This window comes from Contarinia nasturtii, unplaced genomic scaffold, assembly GCF_009176525.2.
Source record: "Contarinia nasturtii isolate CC-2019 unplaced genomic scaffold, AAFC_CNas_1.1 Cnas_scaffold_810, whole genome shotgun sequence".
Classification (NCBI taxonomy): domain Eukaryota; kingdom Metazoa; phylum Arthropoda; class Insecta; order Diptera; family Cecidomyiidae; genus Contarinia; species Contarinia nasturtii.
The window spans coordinates 423,850-446,014 of record NW_022198157.1 but is presented as its reverse complement, the minus strand read 5'-3'; the positions used below and the strand labels follow the sequence as shown (position 1 = coordinate 446,014).

At 34.9% G+C, this 22,165-nt stretch overlaps 1 protein-coding gene across 2 annotated transcripts; it reads right to left on the bottom strand.

Annotated features, from left to right (window-relative positions):
• Window positions 1-383: 383 nt before the first annotated feature.
• LOC116341952 lies at window positions 384-22,141 on the bottom strand. Of its 2 annotated transcripts, XM_031769389.1 has the most exons (9): window positions 21,909-22,141; window positions 10,143-11,627; window positions 4,243-4,448; window positions 3,368-3,988; window positions 3,174-3,294; window positions 3,076-3,102; window positions 2,932-3,009; window positions 1,577-2,869; window positions 384-1,495 (listed from the first exon to the last, which is right to left on the bottom strand). In XM_031769389.1, exons 2-9 carry the CDS (start codon window positions 10,237-10,239, stop codon window positions 1,074-1,076), a joined length of 2,865 nt encoding a protein of 954 aa, XP_031625249.1. In that variant the 5' UTR covers window positions 10,240-11,627; window positions 21,909-22,141; the 3' UTR covers window positions 384-1,073. The 2 variants fall into 2 exon arrangements, with proteins under 2 accessions (XP_031625249.1, XP_031625248.1); XM_031769388.1 differs by having other exon boundaries at window positions 384-2,869; window positions 21,909-22,140.
• Between the last annotated feature and the right edge of the window lie 24 nt (window positions 22,142-22,165).

Below are 22,165 nucleotides of genomic sequence, written 5' to 3'. Positions count from 1 at the left end.
AGAATTTGAACTTAGTTTATATCGACCTTTGCTTGAAAATTCATAAAAACGCACAGAAATGTGGTAGTTTCTGCACTAGACAACAGAGCTGGTATTTTCACTCCGAAAAATTCAAAACTTATATTTGAAATGTAAAAATTCTATGTAAATGTGTGTGCACATTGAAAATATAGACATTGTGTGCGCCGCACACAGTCTGTGAGTACAAAATCTGCTGTGTGTGCGCCGGCGGGCAACAGTTTCATCAAATCTGTCAAAAATAAATTCGAAGCTGTTTCACAGCAGTAGTTCGCTTGTGTTTTTCCACCGATGGCCAAAAAATTACTGTCGTCCATTTGATTGGATTTTTTTCGATAACGTGAATGAAAAATAAACAAAAAAGCTGTTTTTTCAATATTTATTTTTATAAAAACAACGTAATTCATATATGTTTTTTATACAAAATATCGGTAATTGTTTTTTTTTCTCACTACGATCTGAGCATATTTAAAAACATAGAACTCAACAAATTGATAGTTGTAGCTACCAATGAATGAATATATTCTGTTGATTCTAAGGTTGCGAATATAAAAAAACTACTTTATTATCTTACGAACAGTACTCAGTTTTAAAGATTAATTGCTATAATAGGTGTTTTAACATTTATGAGAAAATATAAAAGAAGTGTGTTTCTTTCGAGTGACAAAACAATCAATGTCGTTGCTTTTTTTCATCAAATCCTCTTTCTTCTTTTTCCTTCATTCAACTTTAATTCAAATAAATTAATAATTCTATCCATAAATGTCATTTAAAATCGTTTAAATACAGAAAAATTGTATTCATTTCATTCTGTGTGTCTTGAAATCTTGTTCTTGATTGAAATGTCCCGAATGAATTGCCGAACCGAAATGTCCAATTCAAAATGAAAAATAAAAAATCAAATTTGCTCTGATAAATTTTCTCATCCCAAGTTCTCTAATTCCGATGAACAAACCAAATCAAAAGAAAACTTTCGTGAACACGATACGCCACTTTTCGACTAGAAAATTCATAGATTTTAATTCTTGTTTTGTTTGATTGGTGCATAGAATGTTTTATAGTGGATCGGCGGGTATTTCAAATTGATATGGAAATGAATGCCGTCGTACCGCCTTCGGCGATAAAAACGGTCCACTTAATGCTAGGGCTTTTGTAGATGGTTTGTATGTTGGCAAGTTGATGCGGACAACTTTTAAATTGTCATCATTTTTAATAGCGTCTGCATTTGTGTAATACTCCGAAGATGCGGACGGCATCGATCTACCACGGTTCGCGTATAAATCCACTAGAGGAGAGGAAGTTGTTCGTTTTTCCCGTATTCGCAGTAGGCTTAGGATATTTTTTGTGCCACGTGAATCAATCACAACATTTTGGGCTTCATTTTGGTCAGATCGTTTGATGTCGGCGATGTTGGCCATGGTTGTGTGTTTCTCATTTGGATCATTAAACTCGGTGTCGAATTCGTCATCGGCACTATCTACAATGAACACAGTATCGTTTAGAATAGGTGGTAAATTAATTCGACGCTCACGAATGACTGTTTCATTTTTAATATCACCTATTTTCGGTATATATTTCGGTCGCCTCTGGTTCGGTTCCTCTCGGTCGATGCCGAAACCAAAAAAACGTGGCGCTTGCTCGGATATTAAAGGCAATAATGTTTCACGTGCATAGCGTTCGGCTCGTTGAAATATTTCGCCCAATCGGAATGGCAACAATTGAACATTGAAATAGGAGTTATCGCGTGTCATGCTTGCATCCATCGGAACTTGTTTCATTTTTCGACTACGAGCCGTGGTCGCCTTGAGAATTGGCTCCATTATCTCTTCTTCGGCAAAGACATTCGTCTTTTTCTCGCCATCGATATTAAACGATCGGCCGGTGTGTGGTTTTGGTTGTGGACGATCCTTGAGAATTGGTTCGAATATTTCACCAGGCGCTGCCAACGTTTGTAAGCTACGACTTGATTCGGCTGAATTTCGTTCCAATGAATTTCCATTCTCTAGAGCCGGTTGCCATGGCAAATTTGCCGCCTTATTTGCGTACACATAAGTTTTGTTATTGGTAATTTTATAATTTGTACCTAGATTTAAGACATTCTTTTTCTCTCTCAGTTTGTCCACATCGTCCACACTTCCGCCCCCACTACCGTCAACATTTTTCGGATTGTCCGTTTCGAATGGTGTAAACGTAACGTCATTTTCTTCGGTTATTTCACAAACGCCTGACTGTAATTTTATCGATACGGGATTTCCAGACTCCAGCAGCATGTAATTGCGACACATCGAATAGCTTGCGCCAAAGCTGTCGGTTAGAACAATTTTATTGATATTCCAATGTGGCAGACCTTTGCTCAACCATCCACTGTACGTTTTGTACGTGAGCGAAACACTCTTTGGAAAACCAAGGGCCGGATGTGGAACCAAAATTCTCGATATTACATCACCAGCAAATAGTTCGGCATCATCTTTGTCAGTTATACTGAATGTTTCATTCAATGAATGTTCACCGTGTAGCGTGGCTTCAATTTTACCAATTGTTCGCAATGGCAAATCACTCTCGGACGTATGGATTTCAATATGAAATTGATGCGCACAGAAAGGCTCTTCTTCGCGCGTCACCAAATATAATTGACCACGACCGGTTGATTTATCCGCATAATAGCCCATGTTTCCACATCGTGAGTCTCTGTAATTGGAGTCGTCGCATGGGAAACAATTTCCTTTCAAGAAATCATCGTAAGTGTCACATGGAAAGGCCGGGAACAAGCATTTCGATGCAATTGAATCAATGAAGAATTTATATGCTCGACGATGATTACAAAGCGATCGACCCTCAACAACACTTGGAGCTAAAAACAAAAACAAAAATTAAGCGATGCGAAATAATGTTGATCGTGAAGTGACGTCTTACACCAAATGAAGTCAGTAACAGCACCAACGAAAATATTCGAACAACCAGTTTGAACACGGCCACCATTTGGATAGAAATCTGTTGTGAATAATTAACGCGAATTTTAGTGAATGCGATACTTGGATGGACGTTTAAAAATCTTACCTGCATCTCCCATTGGTTGCCATGAACCTGTGAAAAGATTTTTTAAATCAATTTAAATTGCATCATTCGTAGTAAAAATTAAATCAAGGGATACAAACCTAAACCACCAAGAATCAAGTTTTCACCATTTGAGTGAATGACATCAACGAAATTTGCATCAGAACTGTCTAAACGAGCTCGAATATGTTGTGATTCGAACAGAGGCCCCGCTGGATCCAACTACACGTAATAAAAAACAGAATGAATCAATGTGAAAAAAAAAATGTTGAACGTGAAGAACACGACGTCTTACACCAGTTATTCGTTTTAGGCCAGGTAGCTCTGAACCAGCAAAGCCACTCACGTGCGCGCCCAAGCTAAACCCGATAATATGAACATGATTCAAATTAAGCCCTTTATGCTCTTGAAGGCCTCGCATCAATAATGATAACTGCTTTCCAATTAAACGTGTATTTGCTGCGGCTCTCACATAATTTGGCAAACTAGCTCCAGCCTCCCAATCAACGCAAATCACAATACAATCTTCGACAGCCATTAAAGCGGTACGCATTTCATAGATCCAAACATGATGGCACGCTGCACCGAACCCATGCACAATCACTCTGACTGACATACGATCAAAACCTTCGAATGTCTTCAGCATGATGATATTTTTCATTAATTCCGGCGTCAGGTCAGATGAATTGCTTGGAAATTTCGAATCAATTGGTGTGGCAGCGGTGTTGTTGTTGTTGTTGTTGGTGACGGTGGTGGTGGAGGTGGTGGCATTACTATTTTTCTCTTTGTCATGGCTGAGTTCGTGAAACATGCGACTCATGTTGAGATATGGAATTTCAAGCAATGGCTTGTCAGAACGATTTTCCGTAGAATAGAAATAAAATTTTGTGCCAATCTCTTCTGGCGATTGTGGTAACTGTCGGAAAGGAACAAAATTCGTTTGGAATTAGTTTTTCAATGAAAAAAATTTGGAAATTGAACATGGTAAACACGGTTAAATGCCATTTTACCCTAGACAAATTCGACCAGATTCATTTTAGCCCGAATCTGTTTTTGATCAGAGTGAAATGCCAGTTTACCATCGAATTTCCCATGTGCATAGTTCGGAGTACTTTTTTTTGTTTTTAATGTGAATTGAATCAATGTTTTTCGAAAATTGTCTTAATTTACCATGTCTAAATAGCCAAATGGGCCGCTATCCTCGAAACAGCCCAATTCGTCATAGCATACACGCTTCTCGGCACGCTTGTGCCGATGGTGATATCGATGCGATTTCTCATATTCATACATTGACTGTTGAACTGCATTCAAAATTCGCATATCATCGACTTCGTCTTGAAGCTCTTGTTTATGTGTTGGCCATTTTGCTGCTACATCTGTAAAACCATTGAAAACTTTAATTTATTTGGCGTAAACAAATTCCAGATTATTTTAAAATTCATAACTCGAATCAACCGGAAGGAAATAAAACGCACACAATTTAGTTGGTAAAACATGTCTGAATTAATTGATGGATCTTTTTTTTTTTAATAAAAACCATCTCTTTAAATTATGCTACCCGTTTAGTGTATAGTAATCAATCTGTGTTGATTTTCGTTGACTTGCGGTCAAAGTCCCTTACGCATGAAACGCAAATGAATCTCGGCTCGAAAACTCATTTCATTTTAAAATTAAATGAGAAAAGAGTGTGATGCGAATTTCGCTTGGTGTGAAAGAAGAAATCGAAAGAAAGTTTTCCCTTTCTTTATGTCATTTATATTAGAAGCATGATAAAAAGTAAAAATGAATATATCCGAACATCGACTAGACATTGCGGCGCAAAATCCCATTTAAATTTAATGAATAGAGAAAAAAAACGCAAACGACAACAGCAGCAGCAGCATCGACTGCGATGTTTGAAAAGGAAAAATATCAAAGCACATTATTTAACCTGACCCACATTGTGTGTATGTGTCTATACAGACAGGTGCAATTAAATTCAATCGAAGCACATTTCGTTCGTTGAATTGAGATAGTTTCCGAGTGTTCAAAAAGCATATAGAATATATCGTCGCCGATGCCGATGTAAAAACTTGTTTTCCTATGCTTTTTCTGCTGTTGTTGTTTCGAGTCATTTCGATCGGAAACAACGACAAAAATGTGCTGCATAGACACAAAGCGACTGAGAGTGTGTAAATGTGTAGAGAGCTTCAGACAGTGAAAAGTGAAATTAACGATTGAAATTGCGAAAACATGAATATCAATTAACTGTGATGCTTTTGCTGCGGCATTCAAAGATTCTTAATGGATATCGGCGTTTCTCTCATTTTCATTCGTTTCATAAGTTGAAATAAAAACGCGCACCTCATCCACAATGTCATTTGATTTTATTTACTCAAAATTAATGGCAATGATCTTCCAACGCAACGCAAATCATTTCAAACAAAATGATAAAGAATGAGCTCGAAATCAATGCATCGGAAAATACCACTTTTTGTTGCTTCCATTTGAGCTAAAAATCGCATTCAATTTTCAGTGCGTGAAATTGATCACGCTTTTTAAGCAATCCAGCGGTTTTGATGAAAAACAAAAACAATCAAAACAAAATATGTAAATTTAAGTGGCAGTGTGCAATATTTTTTCTTTTTCTTTTTACTTCTTTTGATCAAAATCATTTCTAAAAAAATACATGGAATATAAACGTTTTTAACCCACATTCGATTTGAGATGCTGATCGTATTGTATAAACTGTTGATAGCGTCAATTTAATAAATGAGCTTCGCATTCAGTCAATTTTCTAAATGATAAAGAAGAAAGCAAAAGTGGTCGAACCTTTGATGTTGCATTTTCACTTGCGTCGCAAATAAGATTCGATATGGTTGTGCACATGCTGCGCAAATTGCTTCTGATTTGCGACCAGTCGCCGTTGTTATGAATTAACCGAACCATTTGTGATTAATTTGAATGAACTGATTGACTTGTTCGGTCATTCGGTTAATATAGACACTTGGATTCGGTTAATCGATATGAATGAGAGTTTCAATTTAATCTTGACGTTCAATCGATTACGATGATTGAAAGCAAAATAATATGTCATTAAATCGCTTTTATTTAATGTTCAATCAATGCTAGATGATACAAAATTATCAATGAAACAACTCAACGCACATCACCCGGTGACTATGCAGCGAGCATACACATCAAAATGAAAAAAATAAAAGAGATCATGCACGCTCAACCCAACCGAACAACGGTGATGACGAAGAGCAAAGCAAAAAACTGAAAAAAAAACTTTCTTTCGATAAATAAGTAGGTGAATCTTTTTACATAAAAACATAAGTGATTTTGAAGTCGCACCAGAAACAACATCGAATCCATAATAATAACGTTGATGGCAATCGAACGATATACGATTCATGGAATGAAAGAAAAAACCTCAAACTAAGCACTATCACTCACAAGCGCGCGCACACACACACCACATTTTCTGAGACAAAAAAACGCATAATTTAAACGACATCACTTCTCTCTTTCAACCTCATCTTGTTCTTCATCTGACTCATTCATTTTTGAAAAATGCATCTTATAAACACACTAAAAAAAGTGTCGCATTTGTATTCGAACTTCACGTTTTTTTATATTTTCTTCATTCTCTTTCTTTAAGCTGCATAGTGAACATGCAATCGATTTTCTTCAAACCATAATTTGTGGAATGCATCGACGCATCATGCTACCGTAAAGTTGTGATTCATTTTAATGTAAAAAATATGTTAAATTTTCCATATTTTTCCAAATTAATTTTTTCGATGCAGTATTGTTTGCTATAAAATAAAAGTTATTTTTCATCGCAGCGATTCATATTCATTTTTTTTTTGTTTTTTTTCTTTGCGGTAAAGTTTTGGTGAATGGCAAAAAATTGGGAATAATGTAAAGGCGGTATTCTTGAAGTTACGTTCACTTTATTGCCAACAGCAGATCGGGAACAATTAAAATGCATCAAATCGGTGACTTGGTGAATGTATGAATTCGCTCGCTCAGCCAAATGTGGATTTATGATGAGAAAACTTGGCCGGATTTTTCGTGATTGTCAATTTTGCTCAATTTCAAAGAGAAAAGCGTCATTGTCGAACGCAATGATTCGTGATTTTACTTAACATTGTCTATTCATGTGCGGTGACATATGTCATTCAAGCATCGTCGAAATAAACAACATTGTGAAAATGACTAATTAAATATTTACCTTCTTTTGTTCAATGCTTGAAATTGACGTGAAACAAGTGAAATTTTGTTCCCGCTGTTTGTGCGCAAGAGAAATGGCGACTAAAACCAATTGAAATGGTGATTTTTAATAAGTCACACTGTTTACCATGTAGTTTTGTTTTTCGTTTGAAATTGTCTATTTGTTCCAAGTTTCGCTGAATCATTTAATTTCAAAGCAATTAATTGTAGAGAGACGCCATCATGTGCCCATAGCAAAATTTTCAATTAACATCAATTGAAATAAACAACATTTGAATAAGTAAAATGATTTGTTCATATTATGGTAATTAGAGGTGGCAGGCCACTTATTATTATTATACGTACGGCATTGTTATTCATTTGGCGCTTTGCCATGCAGATTGCGTGTATTATTTTTACAAAATCTCCGATTTCAATTACATCTTAATTTGATGTGCGTATGCGTCAATTGTTGTCAATAATTGACGCCACAGAAATCTTGATGTGAATCGGGATTGCGCTAGAGATGAAACAAAGGTGAACATACAATAATAAAACTTTGAAGAAGAAAAAAATGCCTTTTGATCATACGGAAACCAAGTTGAACACCCTGTAGATCTATATATTTACAAGAAATGTAAACGAAGAGAGAAACATGGTGGTTCAAGAGAGAAATGGACAGAACTAGTGTGCAAAATTACAACGGCCAAATATGATTTACGTGTGTAAATCGTGTGAATAATAGAGAAGACTATGTAATTAGATGGGTAAAAAAACAATTGACCGAAACTTTGCTGCAATAACGCAACAATTTCAATTCGTATTTTATAAGTGATTGAATTTCAGCATCTAGATTTGCATGACTGATTTATAATCCATCATCTTCGCGTATGCGCGTTGTGCGCTATGCGGTCATTTCGATGTAGCATTGTTTTTATTTCTATTTCTCTCGCTCTTTCTTTATTTGTTTTTCCAAACATAAAACCGTGTCGATGGTTTACAAATCGCACGATGTGTGCCGATAAGTCTGTTTTTGAAGCACAGCAAAAAAAAATAATAATAATAATACAGCATATATACAAAACATCGTTGGATTTGCCAAATGAGTGTGGTAATCGCGATGTTGTTGCTGAAATTGCGATCACGTCTTTTTGTGGGTATGTGCCAGCGATGAAATCAATTCGATTTATGAAATAATGATTTTATGACGAAGTGCAGGCAATTGAATTTAATCAAATTAGAAATAGTTTGCATTTCAAGTTCAAATTAGTCGAAAACGCAATTTTATCGCATTGCCAGCTCTGAGCTGAATTGAGTTGAATTGAGTTCACGGCTATTCATGAATCTTGCTTTTTCTTGCAAATCAAAATTATGTAGCTTCACTCAAAATGTCGTATGCGATTTGTGTGATTTTGTAATTTTATGAAATCCGTCCGGTAAAAACCACAAGGTATGGGCAATAAACTCATTTGCATCATTATTTCGTGATTATGGAGGACAATTCATACAATCGTTCATCCGCATTCGGACACACTTCCGTTAATTTAAAAGCAACAATTCGTGACGTCAACTGCTATTTTAATGGGCAACATTTCCACCAAACTGAAAAATAGTATCACATTGGTTTGACGCAGTTTATTTGTTTTTGTAACGAAAACTAATGTATTCTCAATAGCTTAATTGCAGGTCAGGTTATCTCAAGATCACAAGCTATTATCGAATATAATCAAATATTGAATTATTTTAAGTTATCACTGAACTTTGATTTAAAATTTGCTAATTTTCATTTTTTATGATATATCATCACCTTGTGCAGGGAAATAACTACAATTCGACGGTAACCAAATGCCATTAATCTTACTTTAATATCAAAATATGTTTTTATATATAAAAAAAATTAAATTCGATAAAAATTGTTGCAATTCATCGTTGATGGCAGTTTTTCAGAAAATTATTGAATCTCATTACATTATCTACAAAACTACATAATTTACGTTTGAAAAAATGCCGAAGAAGGAGAAAAAAACATGCGTCAGCCAGCCGATTGCACAATCAAAATCATTCACATTTCACAGAAAGTTGAATAGTCTTTCACTTTGTGTCTTATCCGATGGTAAGTGAAAAAAAAAACCCAGAAAGAAATTTAGTAAAATTATCAACCGACACAAATATTATGTATGCGCACGATCTAAATGTGTGTAATAATAACAAGTCATGCGTTGACCATATTTGTGAATCTTTCACATTTTGTGGATGCCGTAACACGAGTGACAAACACACCGGAACACATATCAAACGGTTATGATGCCGGATTATTTTTTTCTCTTTCTCTCTCTTTTGCATCAGCACTATCTGAAAGCCGATGCAACCGATACTTGTTGTTTGTATATTTTGTGATTATTATTTTTTTTTAATTGTGCGATGTTAAATGTTACTTGTTAAATATCAACCGCACTTAGCGAAAGCCAAACGAGCGATAAAGTGAATTGAGTCTTGAACGAATTGTTTAAACACATTTAAGAGAGTGAGAGATAAAGATATATTGAGTGTTTTGAAAGTGCGCAACTTTACATACATATGTTGTCATTTGTCGCCTGACATGCTCAACAATTAAACTTTCAATGAACAAAACGATGAAAAAAGTCGTTTTTGACGTACAATTGTTTTGTTTATAAATATAACTTTATTTCTTCCAACAAACTGGTTGAGCAGAATGACGGCATTAAGTCACTAAATCGTGTTGTTGTTTAATTTCCTTCAATACGTTGTGAAACGAACTTCGGATTTGCTTCCTACTCAAGAAAAACCTTATACACAAAAAAATATTTCTGTTTTTTTTATTCAGTTGTTTTCCTATAGTTGTCAATGCTTACCTGTTGCTATCGCATTCAACGCAACGATAACCGCTAATATCACATATGAGGTATTCGTACGATTAAAAATGGATTTTATGCAGCCAACTCGTCGCATTTTCGGTCACATAAATGGATTTTGGAATTGTTTCGTCGAAATCGTCGACTTCAAAGTCAAATCTTCTGTTTTCTGTCTTGTATTCTTTTTTACTAATTTAATAAAAAAAAAATACGAAAGAAAAATCGCTGTTTATTCTTGTGTTGTATGTCACTTCACAATGGCTATTGTTTATTCGATTTTCTTATTGTGATGTCAATGACAAAACAAGCGGCTTTCAGTTTTTCTTCGAAATAATTCTTATGAGTATTTTCATTTGTTAATCACGGCATTGAAACACACCTTCTTCTTTAACCACAATTATTTCGATTGGTCTGATTTCATTTTCAACCTTTTTTTACTATAAGGTTTTTCGAATATATTTTTTTTTCTATTGTTGTTCGTTTTCTATCTGCAATTTTCTTTCACTAAACTTAATTGAATGTTGCTTTTGTATTTTCTGCTCTTTATAAACAAATATTTAAATGCATTATGAAGCAATCAAAAGTTTTTTTTTTCGAGTTGTCACCACAAAAACTACGATAAAAAAAATTGTGTACACAAAATCGTCGGTATTTTCATAGAAAAGCAAAAAATTCCGGCCGAAGAAAAATTATCGACGAAGGAATGAGTTTGAATTTCTTTTTTTTCTCTATCCAGCCGCCGATTGTAATCGATTCGGTGTTTTGCAGACCGTGTTTGTTTTCTTCTAAAGACTTTTCGAATTGGAAAAAGCACAGCAGACAAAACGAATGGGTGCTTCTGTACCGTACGACGTTCAACGCGAATCTGTTTGGATGTTTTCTACTTTCACACACCTTATGATCAAGCAGAGACGATGTTGATTTTTCGAACGTGTAGCAAACGCACACGGTTGTGAGTATTTTTCTTATGTTGCTTTTATCTCTCTTTTTTTTTAATAGTTGTTGCTTGCTTCACGTGTTGCTTTACCTGGTTTTTACTTCAACTGGTTGAATTCTGTGCATACATATGCGTTAAGCTCACGTTCGCCTTAGTTTACCTTAGCGCAGCTCTCTGTGTGTACGGCATATACACAACACGAACGATTACGAATGGTTTTTTTGGCTTTCTGGTTGTGTAGTATGCGCTTTCTCTATTCAACCGATGAATCGTTTTGGAGCAGCTTGTTTCGGTTACAGCATTGAAACGAACGCTACATGGTTTCGATTACAACAACAATGCATATTTCCCCCAGTTCAATGTTTATTTTGAGTCTTTGTGTATGTGTGTGTGCGGGTCTGTATCAGCTTGGTATTCTCATCACATTCAAAATGATAATGACTTAACTCTTATCGATCGATCGAAGCCCAATCAAAAGAAAAACACAACGGTTCAATTTTCGTTCCAATGGAATAACGCAGCACTGCAACGTGATAATTCCGAAAAATCTGAAATTGTTTTTTCAGATTATTAATGCAAATTGATATAAAAAAATCTGGATAATTAAATCAACCACTAATTTTAGATCTAATATTCTATCATTACATGCAAGATTCTACGAGAGAACGGATAAAGGTGTGGGAGAGAAGGAAACAGAGGGATAGATATTGTATAGAGATAAGAAAACTACTGCTCCGATCGAGACGTAAGTAATAAATTAGTTCATTAGAAATTCCTTCAATCAACGTTCGTTTCCAATTCTCAATGCAAATTCCCCATTCATTGCAAGGAATAAATTTAAAAGATGCAAATTCATTTCATGTTGCATTTTGTTTAACAACCAATCTAATGTCATAGTAAATAAATATAAATTTCGTTCCTTGATCGCTTCATGAGATTTCTCTTTGCTGGCGACAAGTACGTCTAATCATATATATTTTGATTATATATTTACGTTGAATTACTACTAAATTATATAATGGCATTCAAACACAATTTAAAATACGTTAAATTTATAATTTGCAGTGAATGCGATTTCAATCAAAACCAAAATTGTATTATGACTTCTACCACACCTGTGCACACAATCTATTATTTAATTTCAATTAGCAATGTTGTGGGTTTCGTTGTTGAATTAGGATTTGCGGCGATCACACAATGATTTTATGTGATTGCCATTTGGTACCATAAACATATCATGTTCATGTCGACCGTGTATCAGTGAAGAAATGTGAAATTCATCGTTGATAGTTTCCATCAAACCGACTCGATTTGCATGCTTTACACGATTGCATTAGGCAATTTAATTACTTGTAGCCATGCCATTTCTATTATATTCATAAAACACACGCGGTCGCTATGAAGCAATTACACATTTCAATCATGAGAAGCGGGTGAAAATTGGTAACTTGCCAATCCAATGCACTTCGTACTGGAATCCAACATAATTCACCAAAGTTATGTAAATCAATAGCCTCTTTTTTAATTGGAAAAACACCACAGGGAATCCATAAAAAAGTTCAGTTTTATTGAAGTTCATTTTATGACCTGTTAGAACATCACAATAAAATGTTTTTTTTTTTTTGTTACAATTTTTCCTTTTACAACATTTCTTTTGGAAATTATCAAACATGTAATCAAAATAGGCGAGGTGCCAGGAAGTTTTATTGCAATTCAGTTGGTCATTGTGTTTTTTCTTTGGTTCAAGTTCCTAGATTTGAAGCCCCATTTCTCCATTTCTCCGCGTCTCTTTCATAAGTACAGAGTCTTAATTACATAACCGATATTATCGGTCGAATTGTAGGAAATGAATATAAGCCATAGAATAAAAGATGCATGTTTCTCGAATGTTATGAATGTATAAAACGGTTCTTTTTTCATCAGTTAATACCCATTTAATTCATACGACTAAAATCGAATTATTTGTGCACTCGTGAGTCGTTAACGATAGATTGAAATGAGGAAATGCATCTAAAAGTTGCTTTCTTTCGATGGAATGAAATAAAATGCCTAAAGTGACAAATAAATTGAATAAAAGAGACTTTCATTTCGGTGTATGTTTGCTGCTTTCGAAATGCACCTTTCTTCCTCTCTTCCCTGCCTCTCTAGTTCTTCGTATATCGATTTCCTAATTCCAAAGTCGCCCAAATATGGTACATACCGTCGTCGATACGATGGGAATTCAAACAGCATCGAATTGCGCAACCATTTTTCTCTATATAATATTTTTTTTGCACGAATAAAGGCAACACACACTTGAGCTACCGCGTTCAGGGTAATTTACTAGGCTGCTGTGCGAAATGCTGATTTCTTCATTTGTGCAAAATGATATTACGACACACTAACGGAAGTTTGATGTGTGAAAATTATTCGTGAAAATCGAGATAGAAACATCTAAATAGTTTCCGCGTGTTAATTTGCTTCTCTTTTTTTTCTCGTACAAACTATAAAAAATTAAAATTAAAATGTGGTGGCTTCATGAAAATTTCTGGAGAAGTGAGCAATTATGCAATCGCAAAATCCAATTACACCACATAAAATCGATACAGAGTATTATCAAGATCGTATTAGTTATATCGCCTTAGTTTCAAAACGATCCTCGTCACCATTTTACAACAAAATGCTTTCGACGATGAGAGTGAGAGTAGAAAAAATAAATATGAGTAAAACCGTTCATAGACATCCGACATTGTAATTGCGCGTATCAGTCGATATGTGCACCACAAACGAGATGGAAAATGTAAATTGGCGCATTTATCACTGACATTTTTTTTATAATACAGCCTCTCGTAAAGCTGCAGCTCTTCGAACACGGTTTACTGTCTAACGGTGGAACTTGACTGCATTGTCATATTCGCAAACGTGAAAAAATACTACATTAAATTCCACGGATAATTTTACCAAAGAAAATGCACAGACGTGAATGAAAAAAAAGATCTCTCGTCGGTAGCGTATAATAATGCGACACAGACGTGTGTTTGCCAGACTCGTTTTATGCGCAGTAAAAACACAAACAAGCACAAATAAACTGGCGCATGCTCGTAATTTGTTGAGTGTAGCTTTTTTTCCTGAGATGATTGCATCGCAATGTGATCTTTTATAATTTTGAGTACGTGTTTTCCGCTAATGAGGAAAATTTGGTCATTTAAATGGCACAGTTACCTCATTTATTTTGGTTGTGCCTAAATTCATTGGATTTTTTTCTGTCGTTGTGGATTGAAAATATGAACTGCATAGAGATGCATTTTTGCGGTAATAAATCTTTGTGATTTGAGTCATCAATGGTACTCAGTGTCAAGGCATTGAGTGGCACGTGTACCAAAGACCATATATGCAGTATTTCTCCTTGCATGCTAAGGTTATTTTTTTTATTACGCTCTTGAAAATCTTATAAACATATAAAAAAAATTATCAACTTTCGAAATGTCACAACAAAAGTGCCACTTTCATTGGTTCATATCGATTTATTCGGCCATTCATCTTCGTCTCTTTGAAATGCGTGCATATTCACACGAAACCTTTGTTCGCTTGTTCGTTGTGTTTTCGATTTTCTAGAATTCCGAATGCTAAGCAAATGAAAGACCTCAATGCCAACACTGGCGGCGAAATGACAACAAGCAAAATATAGTCGCTGTTGCTGTTGTTTGCGTCGCATAGACGTGTGAACTTGTAATGCGAACAAATCCAATTTAGATGTAGGTTCGAATTTATTTTCGGACTTTCAATTGTTTGCGTTTTGAACAAAAGCACAAATCAGCACCATTTTGCCAGCTGCGTATCGATACGTTTCAGCAAACACTCTGCCTAATGCACATAACTCTCAAGCTAATAAAATAAAAACGTATTTGCAGTCTCACGTCAAACATAAAACGTCCTTGGTGCGACACTTAACATATCATAACCGTTCATTCACACAAGTTATCGTGTGCACGCAAATATGGAAAAAGTGTCTAGAAAGGCCGTTCCAATCATAATAAAAAAAATCATTCTTTTATAGCATTCAGGTGATTGGCAATCAAAAATTGACACAACCATTTGACAACAAACATGAAATTGAGCAATCCACGAATTCTTAACTAGCATTAGCATTAAGATTAAAACGTTGAAACAGCTTAAAGTGTTTATTCACCTTTCGAGTTTATGAAGTGTTTCCAATGAATTTAACAAATATTTCACAATCGATAAATCAATAAAGACGCATTAATGCAATGGAAAAATGACAAAAGACACATGTTCGAGCAAACGTTTTATGTGTTCACACATTTGAATGTTTTCACGACGATCGAAACAAATAAAATGTCGCATCGATGATGAAATGCACAGTTTTCTATGATATAAAGTGAATTGGTGCTGATTAGTTTAAATGATCGTATTCAGTAGAGTGATCGTGACAATCGATCGCAAAAGACTGTAAATAGAAGACGAAGATATCAGACTTCTACTGAGTTTTAAATGAATCTAATTTCAAAAAATTCACATGGTCCTTTGAACATAGACTAATTTCTGTGTATAGCTTGACAGCACTTTGTCGACACATCATGTGAGATATGATGATATACTATGTTTCGTCATGGAAAATGAAAAAAAAAATTGTTTCAAAACGTGAACGAAACAAACGAAAATTCAATTGGGACTGTTTTTTTCTGTGCGAGCGTAATAGTTTCATAATCGTAGATAAGATCCAATGGTTTTGAAGCTCGTCGATTCAATTTCGCTAACAATACTTGTTTCAAGACATTTTGCAAACGATGTGCATTTTCGCACCGTTTTCATAATTACATACTCACAAAATGTAAAACTCCATTGAAATGGGCTTCATTCATTTCAGATGTGATACATTTCAGTTTTTGTGAAGTCAATGATTAGATAAACACGCGGTACAAGTTTCGGTTTCCATACAATGTGATTGATCTGTGAAAATCCAAATCAGAGGAAATTCGAATGGGCCAAGTAACTTTTGTGTCTGTGCACATTTCGTTGTAATTTGATGCAACCAAGCGAACAGAGAGATTATGAGATTTTTGCTCCCCTGTATTTCAGCTCGCAGAACAGATGATGCATATAAATTATTTTCACCTTGCCGCATGCAATTTTTTTTTCGTATTTCCACGATATTTTTTTTTTTATTCAGTTGTACCTTTCGCAATAACGCAATGGCTCAAATCAACCGTAGTAAAAACAATACCGTTGCAGGCGCACACAGAAGGGGAAAAACTTCAATTTTTTATAATATTTTTTTATAAGGGGAAAACGAAATTTCGAGAGAAAAATCAATGAAGCATTCAAAATAATAATAATAATAACAAACGAAACTATGAACCCGCATTGATTTGTCTTGGTTATAGTTTTCCGTTTGTTAATTTTATGCAAAATTGCACGCATTCAATTTCACATAAAAGCACATTTCGAAGCGCTTCCGTTGTGATTATCATCGATGAATAACCGTACAATACGGTGGAATGAAATGTTGAAAAAAACTACAGTTGTTTGTATATTGGATCACAAACCACTGATACCGCCGCATTGTACCGTACAATCCATAAATCAATGCTTACATGACGCGCATGTGGTCGCTTCTGCGAATTTTTCCAGAAACGAATCTCTCGCATAAATCTTGGAATTGGCGATTCAAACATTTTTGAAATCACTTTGATGGTTTAAAATGCGTCAAATTCCACCTGGGAAAACAGACACATTTTCACTTTTCAGTGGACGAATCGTAAATGGTCAATTTTGGCGTAGCAAAACGCTTACTTCCTAATTTGGAATTGTTATGCCTGTTGCAACAAACATTGTAATGCGCCATATAATTGTATGCAGTGGTAATGCCTCGCTTACTGCCTCTGAGCTGGTGAAACATTGTTGTGGTTGTTTAAATTAGAAATTTTTACAATTTTTCGTTAAATTTGAAATTTATGGATTGCAATTGAAATGGCAGAAAAATACTTTGCACGACTTTGTATTATGATTAATTGTTAATGGTTTTATTGTCCATTTAAACGCTGGTTAATTGTTTGGGAATTTTCAGTTAAATATTAGTTTCCGTTTGGTTTCCACAATAAACTTCCTCGTTCTATGCAATATGCGAAGCACACGCGATGCAATTTAACAGACATTTCGGTTATGATAATTTTCGGTTTGTTTTTTTCAAACATAAAATAAATACATTGTCGATTGGTTTTCGGAAATGCATGTCATACTCAATGCAGTCAGCGTATAATTTTGCAAAAACAAAACATACAAATTGTTTGGTAAAAATGGATAGTTCTCACATTGGTAATATGAAAGTCATGTCATGCCACCGGCTTCCACCCAAAACAAATCCATCGATCATATCGGGAAATTTGGAAAAAAAATTAACAGTTCTGGTCTCGTATCACAACCGTGAGACCGATCACATATTTTATGAATATGCGAAGGCATATGAACTATAGAATGTTATTCTTTTGACGAATGATGTTTCCATGTGTCATTCAAATGGAATTGCACAAACACACACACATCGAAATAGAAATCTCATTGCTACTGAACGCTGACTGTAAACAAAAACAAAAACTAATTAAAATAGCATTTTTTTCGTATCAAAAGTCGATTGAGCGAGAGAGAAAAAATCGCATACACATCTCACAATGAACTTATAGCGTACTTTGATTAAATACACAAGTTGAAATATATGTATATACGAAAACTTTCATCGGTAGATTACCTTGACTTTTTTCTCATCGTATGTTGCTGTTTTTTGCGATTTGTATTTTCCTTGTGTGATCGGCAAACAAACAAAAGTCAGCCATTCAATTCGATATTTCGAACGGTGTGTTTATCTCTGATTGAATTTCTGTTGATCAACAAGCGAACTAACTGCATTCAATAGCAAATGGCAAAGCCATCGTATGTGGAAGCCGATGTAATTGCCCATGAAATCAGGTAGTTCGTGATGTTCTCTGTTGAAATAAATGCCGTATCATCGTTTTTCGTCTTCTTCTTCTTCTTGCTCGGCACAATAATAAAGTCGTCGTCACCGAAATTCAGTCTCGATATTTTGTAATCACATATTGACATGATACGATGGTTTTAACCGAATAACGGTGTTTATTGTTCAAGCAACATTTGACCTATGGTAAATGGCGCTCGCGCAAAACAACAGTAAATGAATGTGACGTAAATTGTATCAATCAATCGATTTGAATAACTTCCACGAGGCGTTTATATTTCGCCAAGAAAAAAAAAAACTTGGATGGCACGTAATCGCGTTGGATTATGAAATTTTGCGGTTTTTTTTTTAATTGGAGCATACATATTAATTCATTGGATATGGATTTTGGTTAGCAAGAATGTTCGCGATGTAAATTTAAAAGGCGGTGGAAATAAATTTCGAGCCAATAAAGGCTTCAAAACCGAAACACAACAAATTGGATACGGTGACTAACGGCATATATGTTTCGTGCAATTGTGTTGACGGTCATTTCGTACATTTTCAGTGATAGATTCCAAATTTGATTTCACATCCATAAAACATCCACAAATTATGAATATAAATCACGCATTTGATTTCTATTAACCTTGAATTTCAATAAACAAGCAATTATGATGCGGCCAAATATTTTCTTTCATTGGCCATCGATTTTTTGTGTGATCTTTTTTCATTCAGAGTAATCTCTAAATTGATAAAGCCTACGCCGAATTCTTTTTTCAAGTTCGTTATTCAATGGTCGCGACATGTGATCAATATAATTTCTAACGATAGCGGCCGTCCTTCTTGGAATAGAGCATGCCGTCTGCATATGCTGGAGCACGTAATTGGTTATTACGGTAATAGTTTGGCCTACTGTGCATACGTATAACGGTTGAATGACATGCCAATTAGCTATGGCCTGACGTCATCAGACGCCGAATGACGGAACCATTGCCCGATGACAGCTTGCACCATACATGCGTGATGCACTTATTATAATTACATTTTGATATGCTCCCATTGCGTCAATGCGTAAACATTGAAAATCTTATCGTGCGAACGTTCGCATAGTTCAACTAACTGCTCCACTTGATTGTTATTATGAATGTTTTATTTTTTAAATAAATTTTTATGATGTACTGTGATTTTATAACTTCTATCAAAATCCAATCAAAAGAATGCTGCCAATTTTTCGTCTGCCATTCACGCTCATGTTACGAAATCGACTTCTAGAAGGTACTGAGGAAATTCGCAAAGGCAACAAGTAAAAAATTATAGTAGCGATGGAAAATACAAATCAATCCAAATAGTAGTAATAATACAACGGAACGCAGTCAATGCGAGAACCGGTGCTCAAAGAAGCGTTCACTTTTTTTTTCTTCATTCATGTCAGTCAGTGTATGCGCCACAATATATTTGTGCATGCTCGCAAGCAATCGCTCTGCTCTCTCGCACTTCTGTGAATGGATTGCAGTGCAAATTGTATTTTGCTGCTACACAGCCAGCGATTATGGTGATTTGCTTCGCTGGATACTCACTCATATGCAATTAGAATTAGGTAACTGTGAAGCTGAACAATTAATTTTTTCCATTCCGATCCGTCGCATGCACTTCAAGACCCAGCCAACAGAGAAGAAATTCCATCGTCTTTGTGTCACTGATTCGTTTGGTTTCGTTGCTGTTTCTCTTCGTTTGTGTTAAATGTGTTATTGTTCTAGTAACAAATATGTTGTTGCCACTGATTACGTTGGCCGCATTGTTCTTTTTTTGTTCGTAGTTGCTAAGATCTGTATTTATGGCGATGATATTTTGCCTCGACTTTTGATTGAATGCAAAAGGCGACCAAAGCGACATCAAGTTTATACATAAGCATGTGCGTGCGCGCGCGCATTTTTAATGACTTTCCGGGCGCAACCCACAAAAATTGCAACGAATTATATAAGTTTTCACCTGGCCAAAACGCTCACACATATAATCATTTTGGATTTCCGCACACACCAATTAACTTATTATATTCATTTGACCTTCTTCTTTATGGCTTAGATTACGGTGATTGTATCATCCATTCAACTTTGTACAAATCGCAAAAAAAAAACCAACAAAACAAGCAACGCTTAAAATTTGCTGAAATGACAACAATTAGCCGGGTTTTGTTAGCTCTGGAAATTGTTTTCATTTTACTAAATACACACATGATTCTGTCAAACTATTTCATAGACTGTTCACATAATGCTGCTATTGTCATGGGAATCTCTTACCGCAACATCTCATACCGTTCTGAGAAGACTTTTAACTAACCACCATTTAAGTCAATTATGTGATAAGAATTAATTAAAAATTACAAGTCCATATTGCGTCATTTCAAATGTTGCCATCGAAGCTTTGAACAATATATCGTCTTTGAACAATACATCGAAGCTTATTTCCGGATTTTATTGTACAATTTTAAAGAACAAACCAACGAAAATAACGCGAAGCTTATTCAAAAGCATTTGTTTTTAAGCACAAACGTCATTAAGTTAAGCTAATTATCGAATTTATTTTTGAATAGATTTAATTACAGATTTGGCAGCGTGTTTCCTTTTTATGTTAAATGTTAAATTGATTATCTTTTTTATTCTATTTTTATTTCATTGAATTTTTGAATGCGAATTCAATCCATTCAAATTCTCGTCTTTCGTAGATCGAAGAAGGTAAAATAAAAGATAATGTAATTCGTTGTTGTTCTGGATCGCGCCAAAGATATGAGGTGCCCTCGAAATTGAATATATATATTCATGATTGATTAATGCGGCAATTCATTCGACATGCGAAATTCACACACAATGAATATGATAAGGTGTTTTTTCCCCTCTGTTAACAAGGTCAAAGTGCAAAAAATAATTTTCCATCTTGATAAATTTATATATATATTCATTTTATATGTCTAAAATAAGATCCAACAATCTTGTGATCTTCATAAATAGCGTTAACATTCACGTGCTGCTTGTCACAGTGAATATAAAAAATCGTCGCAAAAGAGAAATGAATGATTCATGAGGCTGAGAATGTTTCGAATCTGAAAAGTCATGGATGCGCAGCAATTAGTCGTGCTATGATCTTCTTCGCCACATTTTTTTAGATGAATTCCACTTTTTTTTCTCAATGGATTGCCTTGTAATACTTGCAATATATCGCGCTGTGCAGTGCACAGTGAGCGATTTATTGTAAGTAAATAGTGTCAACGACGCAAGTGATAATTAGCTTGTATTCGACAATGAAAAACATAAAGAAGCGACGAACCGCCCCCGATTTGTAGGCGAAAATTCACAATTGCCATTATATTTGTGTGTAGAGAGTTGACGATGTTTCAAGTGATATTGAGTCAATCCGTGTGCGGAGTTTGTTTTGTTGTCGTGCTTTCTAAGTTGGTGCAAAATAGTATACATGCTTAACGATTCGTTTCACATACTTCACTTGTATTGCTTTGCATGCACAACATTCACAATTCGCTAAAATAGTACGCACTTTAAAATTCAATTCTCTCATATGAATGATGGGCTCAACAAAATATCATTATAAATTCACAACTGTTTTCTATGCAAATATGCAAAAAATAAATAATAAAATATAAATCCAAGTGGACGATGAGTTTTTATTGCAACAGCTATATTATTTGTAATCAATGTACAATGTTAAGTGTGAAACAAAAACAAGAAATATTTCCAGATTTTAGCCTCAGCCATCTTACATTGTTTTCTATCAACAAGTTTCTATGAATTCAACTACTATAAGAGTGCAACCAAATTCCATGTATGGGAATGCAATTCTAGATGTATTCCGAGGTTAAACAGCTTACCTGATTCAGCTAAATATTTGAAGATGACAATCAATCAAATTGGGTGTGATTGATTACAATTGTGACAAACGACATTTGCGGCAAGTGAGAGATACAGAAAAAAAACCTTTCTCGGCATCAAACAAGTTGTGAATTGGATATGATTGTCAAGTGTCGATGTAAACTTTCAAAATTAGCTCATAATAGTTCCACTTCAACTGGTTTTTCGGGATATTTCTCTCATTTTAATAAAATGCCAACAGAGTGAGAAAAAAAAA